Source organism: Quercus robur, chromosome 2, assembly GCF_932294415.1.
Source record: "Quercus robur chromosome 2, dhQueRobu3.1, whole genome shotgun sequence".
Taxonomy (NCBI): Eukaryota; Viridiplantae; Streptophyta; class Magnoliopsida; order Fagales; family Fagaceae; genus Quercus; species Quercus robur.
In genome coordinates, this window is record NC_065535.1 from 3,430,305 (window position 1) to 3,439,579 (window position 9,275).

The window sequence follows — 9,275 nt, forward strand, 5'->3', positions numbered from 1 at the left end:
AACCAGATAACACCACAATTGTCTCAAAACTAACATTATATTATCATAGAAATATATTATTAAATACATAACATTGTCTATAACCATCATCATAAAATTAACAAAAAAAAAAGATGTGGTCATTTGTACACAGGAGTGCCATCACACATTGCATGATACAAGGAGTGCCTTCAATCCTAGGCGGATTCAATAGCAGATTCAATAAAATCATAATTTAAAAAAAGATTCTCATTTTATTCCTTAAGCATTCTCATGGACATCCACACAACCAAGAGTAATATTTTGATAAATATCATTAAACAACCAACACATATTTAAGTGTTTGCCAATGATACATGGCACTCAATGCTTGTTATAAAACCACATTAACAACTATGTTGAACTTAGGATACCTCATCAACACGGCACAACAATTCTTGCAGCAAATTAATATTCACATTAAATTGAAGAAACCAGTGATTCTAAACTCACATTTTGCATATAGGCAGTCCATCATTCCCTTCTCCAAATCCAGCTACACAATAATGAAAGAAATTGCATAAGTTAGGATTATAGTGCAAAGTTACCAAGTCAAAATACATAAAGTTATTATTTTTATCCATGCTTCCAGAACAAATCCTTCAATGCATTAATGGGAAGAGAACAAGCTCTAGAATTGAATAAGGATTTCTATCTCATTCTTAGAATTTTTTTTTTCCTTCTGAATTGGTAATTACACACATTCAATAAGTCATGAACAATAAAAATTTCTCTCAAACTATGCATTTTTTTGAACTAAACCCATTTAAAATAAAATGGAATAAAACTACTAATCACTCACTTTATTCTAGATAGAGAAATTGATGAAGTTAGTATCTACCAAAACCCGATATGGCAGTCCCATCAAGGTGTTGTAATTGAAGAAAAGTGCCGATGAAACCTTCGGCCTATATTGAACAAAATTAAACACGTTACAACACAATATAAACCCTTACAAATCCCAAAGCTCCTATACCCAAAATTTAACACCAAAAATCTATATATATATATATATATAGACTTTTATAAATACTTAAAAAATTCAAAGGAAAACTAGATAAATAACAATGGTAAGTTACATATGTTTTTGAGGGTCAAAACATAGATGCAGAAGCACCCTAAGTATGTCTTACAACCATAGTACCATACCTATTTCCTTTTTGAAACAAACACCAAAAACAAACAAACAAAAAAAGCATTTTAACATATGGTTAACAAGAACTATAAATGAGTAATCGTTTCCTTGAATCATTGGGATATAACTCAGAGTAGAATGTCACCCAGCCATCAAGTCTAGATTTTCTAATATAGCCACATCACATGCTCCCCACAACCCCCCCCCCCCCACCCCCCCAATATCCAATATATATATATATATATATAATGCATAAGAATCATGCACCTTCAAATGACAATCAATAGCAACTACAAGTACATATTTTAATCTAATAAACTAAGAATTATTCCAAACACTTCTAGAACATTTTCATCTATTAAAAACCCAGTTGAACTGCTTCCATGTTTTTTTTTTTTTTTTTTTTTTTTTGGGTGAGGAAATGAGTATTCAAATTAATCATAACCAAACATAAACCTATGCTTTAACTTACCAATAAATTATCAGTTCCTTCATTATGCCCAAAAATCTCCCCAATTAATAGTTCTCGTTCAGTGGGGCCACCATACTCCAAACATTTCTTAATAACGTTTGATGCAAATTTATGCTGGCTCAGTTGTACAATACTAGAAATCTAACATACCTTCTTCGTCTTTGCAGATGTAAGAGAGAGAGAAAGAAGTGATAGAGAGACAAAGGGAGAGGGCTTATCGCAAATTAAAAGTTCACTACTTGCACATCCAAGCCCCAAAAAGAAAATTTCCGCACCTGTCAACATGTCATTGGTGGGACTCTTAACATGCACTCAAAGTTACAAAACAAAAATAGAACTCTTCACTACAAAGAGGCAACAGGTTAAGGTTACCAATCAAAATGGATTTCAAAATTTGAAATTCCAATCACAAGGCTTAGGAAAAAAGTGAGATCAATGCTACCATGGATTCCACTATAAGTGGCCAGGCTTCATTAATTGTACTTATACTATTGGAATAATCAATTCAACAGATATGTATAACCTATGTCGAAGCTAATAATATGAGGTCCTTAGCTTCCCATCCAATCCAATTGTTCGATCGAAGTCTTCAAAACTTTTTGAAGTCTTGGTCAAGTGTAGTAGACACTAGACACTCACACATAATTCATAAAAAGTAGTGGCAGTAAGGGCTTTTATAGTAATTCACAAAACTTGAATAGATTTTCTCTCTCCTCATAGATTACCCAATTCAACTAATTGTCTTAATCACATCCTCATGTAACATATTTAAATCATTCACCAAAACCCAAATCATAAATTACAAAAACGGTGTGGCTCAGTAAAAATCTCAACCAGTAAACAGTTCAAATGAAAAGAAACAAACCACCATCTAGTTTGATTATCAAAAACCCATTACCAAACAACAACAAAGAATGAACAAATTGACTATTAGTATTTTGTACCTCTTAGATACTGAAGAAGGATTTGATAAATTAGGGGCCGGTGGCTTTTTCTCCTTGGGTTTAGTGACTTTAGTCCCCGGCCAAAATAGGTAAAGTTGACGCTTCAATCTCCCTGAGTCTGTCTTCCCTCAAACATTGCAAACCACAAACTCAGTATCCCAAATAAAATTTTGAAAAAAAAAAATGAAAGAAAGAAAAAAAGAGAGAGAGTTAGCAATATTTATTTATTTACAGACACTAAGAAAGGAGCTTTTGTCCATGAACTCATAGAGGAATCATTGATCCATCAATATATAATCTTCAAAAGAAACAGGTACATAGTGTGCATTTAATTGAAAGGGGAAGTGAAGGAGGTTTTGTTTTTGTTTTTGCTAGAAGAAGTGAAGAGTTAAGAGACAGAGAAAGAAATGAAGAGTTAAGAAAGAGAATGAATGAAATTTAAAAAATTTAAGATGGGTTTGATCTCAACGGAAATTACTTGGAAGTATAATATTATTATAAAGGTGTAATAGTGCAAAGCTTGGTCTCACTTTGTCAGGTGCTTATCCATAGTGTGCATTTAAATTTGAACGGGGAAATAAAGTTTTTTTTTTTTTTTTTTTGGTTGTCCGGAATCAGTGAAGAGTCTTTGTTTTTTGTAATGGAAAGAAGTGAAGAGTTAGGAGAGAGGAAGAACTGAATTGATTTTTGATGAAGCAATAAGTGCTATACATAAAAGCTTCATTGTTTTAATTTTTAAGGTTGGAAAAAATCGTTTCATAATAAAGATGATTGCAAAGAACTCATATAGAACGCCACATGGCAGAACCTCATGCACTCTTGCATGAGGTCTCTACTTATATATATATATATATATATATTGATTCATAGACAGTGGCAAGAAAATGCAGCCAAAATCATCATAAATCCCTCCAAATGCCAATTTTCCATAAATCCTAAAAATAAGCAAAAAAGGAAGAAAAAAAAGTTAACCCATATAGCAAATCACTAATGATAACAAAAATGGAGCACCAAAGGCACTTATCATTCTCAGCTGTGAGTATGTGACTAGGAATTTAAAGTAGAAAAAATAATTAAAAACAAACGATACATAAAATTATCTCGGTTTAATGGTAGCCAAAGTGAAAGATTAAGTTTTGAATACTAATTTTCTCATCATTTGATATCTCAGTGAAGAAATAGAAAGGAAAAAAAAATTCCTAATTTAACTACTAAGCCAATCGGAAACTAAAGCAAACTAATGGAAATACAGATTTTAAAATATCATTTTATTTATTTATTTATTTATTTATTTATTAAGTTGATCTCAGCAATTAAAAAACTAATTCTGCAAACGAAACAATAAATCAGACAACAAAGTCTTGTCAGATAAGCTCAATTTCTAATTTTTAAGATAGTAGATGTTGACAGTTAATTCTAAACAACCAAACAGAAGAAGCATTGATTAGATAACTAACAAGAACTACCATTTCTTATTGTAAAACCACCCCAAAAAAAGAAGAAGAAAAAACACTACTCAAAAACAACTATAAACACTTGAATTTCTTGATATAATCTTGCCAGCACAAAACCTTAAAATGAGATTTATTTACCTGATGGAAGATTCACTGGAACTGAGTGAAACTTAACAACAGTTTCATACTAAAAAGAAAAATGGGGAACAATTACAATACAATAAAGTTCCAAAAAAAATTCAGAATTTACCATCTAAAGAGAAAATGAACAGAGAATTACTCAGACACAATCAAAAAAATAGATTACCAAAGAAAATAGTAAACATACAGTGAGTGAAAGATGGCTGATCTTTGTAATGATGGCGTGTTGCTTTAGGGGAATGAGTGATAACAAAGAAAGAGACTGCAGAGAGAGAGAGAAATATGAGTGTGCTTGCTTTTTACTTTCTTCGAATATGGGTGGCTCTATGCGCTCGGACAGAGACAGTACAGTAACTGAGTACTTTATAAATTAAAAAAAAAAATTATGAAAATTCTATTCTGATCTGAATTTCAAAGAAGTTAGAACTTAGAAGATAGTTCATATTACTAAGAAATTAATAATAATGATATTTTGAGCTCAAAATTTTAAATTTATGGGAAAAATTTATTAAAATTAGAGAAAAATCAAAATCTAATCTGAATTACAGAGACGAAGTTAGAAGTTCATAGCTCTTTGACTTTACTAAGCAAATAGTATAATAACCATAATTGAGCTTATATTAAAATTAGAGAAAAATTTAAATTCTAATCTGAATTACAGAGACAAAGTTAGAAGTATCTGAATACTGAGTTGGCGGACTCATCGGCGCCACTCTCTCAGAGCAAAGCCCTTCTCCGACTGCATCTCCGACGGCGGAGGCAAGATCGGGCCGTCCGATCCGCCAAAACCTCCATCAAAGTCCTTTCCGTTCTGCTCCGGCGAGAAATCAGAGAATCCTCCACTATAGATCGGCGGCGGAGATGGAGTCTCTAGCACCGTTTGTGTAGAGAACGCGTTCTCTACGTCGCCGGCGACGAAAGACTTACATTAGAGCAAAAAAGAAACAACTCACAGTTTTAAAAAAAAAAAAATGCAAAAATTAACAAAATCCACACTATAAACACTCTCAGATTTTTGTTAATCTTCGTTTTTTTTAAAGCATGATGAAGAGGGACAAGTATAGAAGAGGGAGGCATGGAAGATGGAACTCAGAGAGAAGAAAAGAAAAGAATGAGGGTTAGGGCGTGAGGCGGCTGAAGTGAAATGAGAGAGTAGGGTTTTTTTTCTTTTATGTTTTAAGTTGATGTAAAACGACGTAGTTTTGTAGGAGAGAAAAAAATAAAATAATAATATGTTTTCTGCAAGGTTCGAACTTGAGCCTAATATAGTCAGACGAGAGTTTTACCACTAGACTAGTGGTACACATTCTTAAGCATGTTGTTTTAAAAATAGTTATATTTAATACATATCAGTTGGTTTGATAGAAACTAAAAAATGAAAAAAAAAGACTGTTTTGGATGTTCGAACCTGGGACATGATGTTGAAACACAAACGAGTGTAACACTAAGGCAACATACATTTTATAATCGTACTTTACCTATAATAATATATATAGTACTAATCATAATAATAATAATAATAATAATATAAAAAAAAAATAAAATAAAATAATAATAATAATAATAATAATAAAATAAAAAAAATAAAAATAAAAAATAAATAAATAAAAAACGTTTTTGGTTTTTTTATTAGTCATCAAGGGTATTTTGGTATTTTTTCAAGAATGGGATATTTTGGTCATTTTTAGATTTTAGGAGTGTTTCAGTTGTTATAATTTACTAATTAATAACAATATAATTAATACTTCCAATTATGTAAATATATTTTAATACTACAAATTAATTGAGTATAATTTAATAATTAATAAGAGTTAAATAATACTTCAAATTAATAAAATATAATTTAACACCACAAATTAATAAAATGAAATATATTATTTAATAAAAATATATTTTAATAATTCGATATGTTCTTAACATGCATACCAATTTTCATGTCAATTGCATGTAATTTACCATTTGATCTTTAAACTAATTTTTTATGCGTTATTTTAAACTATAAAAAACTTGAATTTAAACAATTGATTGATGACATGACTATTAATCTTTGATCACCTTGAAATTTTGTAAGCATTAAAAATATATAAAGATAATGTAATCTAATGGTAGATTTGTCAAAATTCACATTGAATTAAGAAATGTGGGGTTGGGTTCAAGTTACACTTGATGTAACTCTAAAAAATGTTACACGAACCAATAACTTATTGTTGAATTCATATTTTGAAAATTCAACCGTTGGATCACATTTTCTATATGTTCTTAACGTGTATGCAAATTTTCATACCAATCAGATGTAATTTACAATTTGATCTTTAAACACATATTTTATGCGTTATTTTAAACTACAAAAACTTGAATTTAAACAATTGATATGACATGGCTATTAATCTTTGATCACCTTGAAATTTTTAAAACATGAAAAATATATGAAGATAATGTAATCTAACGGTAGATTTGTCAAAATTCACATCGAATTAAGAAATATAGGGTTGAGTTCAAGTTACACGTGATATAACTCTAAAAAATGTTACACCAACCAATAACTTATTGTTGAATTCATATTTTGAAAATCCAACCGTTGGGTTACATTTCCTATATGTTCTTAACATGCATGCCAATTTTCATACCAATCGAATATAATTTACCATTTGATCTTTAAACTCATCTTTTATGCGTTATTTTAAACAACAAAAACTTAAATTTAAACAATTGATTGATGACATGACTATTAATCTTTGATCACCTTGAAATTTTGTAAGCATGAAAAATATATGAAGATAATGTAATCTAACGGTAGATTTGTCAAAATTCACATCGAATTAAGAAATATAGGGTTGAGTTCAAGTTACACGTGATATAACTCTAAAAAATGTTACACCAACCAATAACTTATTGTTGAATTCATATTTTGAAAATCCAACCGTTGGGTTACATTTTCTATATGTTCTTAACATGCATGTCAATTTTCATACCAATCAGATGTAATTTACCATTTGATCTTTAAACTCATCTTTTATGCGTTATTTTAAACTACAAAAACTTAAATTTAAACAATTGATTGATGACATGACTATTAATCTTTGATCACCTTGAAATTTTGTAAGCATGAAAAATATATGAATATAATGCAATCTAACGGTAGATTTGTCAAAATTCACATCGAATTAAGAAATATGGGGTTGAGTTCAAGTTACACGAAATAGAACACTAAAAAATGTTACACCAACCAATAACTTATTATTGAATTCATATTTTAAAAATCCAATCGTTGGATCATATTTTCTATATGTTCTTAACATGCATGCCAATTTTCATGTCAATCGGATGTAATTTACCATTTGATCTTTAAATTCATCTTTTATGCTTTATTTTGAACTACAAAAACTTGAATTTAAATAATTGAATGATGACATGGCTATTAATCTTTGATCACCTTGAAATTTTGTAAACAAGAAAAATATATGAAGATAATGTAATCTAACGGTACATTTGTCAAAATTCACATTTAATTAAGAAATATAGGGTTGGGTTCAAGTTACACTTGTTGTAACTCTAAAAAATGTTACACCAACCAATAACTTATTGTTGAATTCATATTTTGAAAATCCAACCGCTGGATCACATTTTCTATATGTTCTTAACGTGCATACCAATTTTCATGCCAATCGGATGTAATTTACCATTTGATTTTTAAACTCTTTTTATGCGTTATTTTAAACTACAAAAATTTGAATTAAAACAATTGATTGATGACATGGCTATTAATATTTGATCACCTTGAAATTTTGTAAGCAAGAAAAATATATGAAGATAATGTAATCCAACGGTAGATTTGTCAAAATTCACATCGAATTAAGAAATATAGGGTTGAGTTCAAGTTACACATTATATAACTCTAAAAAATGTTACACCAACCAATAACTTATTGTTGAATTCATATTTTGAAAATCCAACCGTTGGATCACATTTTCTATATGTTCTTAACGTGTATGCCAATTTTCATACCAATCAGATGTAATTTACAATTTGATTTTTAAACACATATTTTATGCGTTATTTTAAACTACAAAAACTTGAATTTAAACAATTGATATGACATGGCTATTAATCTTTGATCACCTTGAAATTTTTAAAACATGAAAAATATATGAAGATAATGTAATCTAACGGTAGATTTGTCAAAATTCACATCGAATTAAAAAATATAGGGTTGAGTTCAAGTTACACGTGATATAACTCTAAAAAATGTTACACCAACCAATAACTTATTGTTGAATTCATATTTTGAAAATCCAACCGTTGAATCACATTTTCTATATGTTCTTAACGTGCATACCAATTTTTAGGCCAATCGGATGTAATTTACCATTTGATCTTTAAACTCTTTTTATGCATTATTTTAAACTGCAAAAACTTGAATTTAAACAATTAATTGATGACATGACTATTAATCTTTGATCACCTTGCAATTTTTTAAGCATGAAAAATATATGAAGATAATGTAATATAATAGTAGATTTGTCAAAATTCACATCAAATTAAGAAATATAAGGTTGGGTTCAAGTTACACTTGATATAACTTTAAAAAATGTCACACGAACCAATAACTTATTGTTGAATTCATATTTTGAAAATCCAACCGTTGGATCACATTTTCTATTTGCTCTTAATATGCATGCCAATATTTATGTCAATCGGGTGTAATTTACCATTTGATCTTTAAACTCATATTTTATACGTTATTTTGAATTTAAATAATTGAATGATGACATGGCTATTAATCTTTGATCACCTTGGAATTTTGTAAACAAGAAAAATATATGAAGATAATGTAATCTAACGGTAGATTTGTCAAAATTCACATCGAATTAAGAAATATAGGGTTGGGTTCAAGTTACACTTGATATAACTTTAAAAAATGTCACACGAACCAATAACTTATTGTTGAATTCATATTTTTAAAATCCAACCGTTGGATCACATTTCCTATTTGCTCTTAACATGCATACCAATTTTCATGTCAATCGGGTGTAATTTACCATTTGATCTTTAAACTCATCTTTTATACGTTATTTTGAACTATAAAAACTTGAATTTAAACAATTGATTGA

General features: G+C 29.3%; 1 protein-coding gene across 24 annotated transcripts; it reads right to left on the reverse strand.

Moving 5' to 3' along the window:
* Positions 1-213: 213 nt before the first annotated feature.
* On the reverse strand, positions 214-5,328 carry LOC126709854 (uncharacterized). Of its 24 annotated transcripts, none has more exons than XR_007649498.1 (6): positions 4,824-5,328; positions 4,352-4,426; positions 4,162-4,210; positions 2,570-2,696; positions 1,626-1,900; positions 214-514 (listed from the first exon to the last, which is right to left on the reverse strand). XR_007649498.1 is itself a non-coding variant. In XM_050410225.1 (6 exons), the coding sequence occupies exons 1-5, from the start codon at positions 4,866-4,868 to the stop codon at positions 827-829; spliced, it is 390 nt and encodes a 129-aa protein (XP_050266182.1). In that variant the 5' UTR covers positions 4,869-5,327; the 3' UTR covers positions 214-514; positions 821-826. The 24 variants fall into 24 exon arrangements, 3 of the variants coding, with proteins under 3 accessions (XP_050266182.1, XP_050266190.1, XP_050266174.1); XR_007649514.1 differs by lacking the exon at positions 1,626-1,900 and adding an exon at positions 821-926 and having other exon boundaries at positions 2,570-2,691; positions 4,824-5,325; XM_050410225.1 differs by lacking the exon at positions 1,626-1,900 and adding an exon at positions 821-926 and having other exon boundaries at positions 4,830-5,327.
* Positions 5,329-9,275: the final 3,947 nt, after the last annotated feature.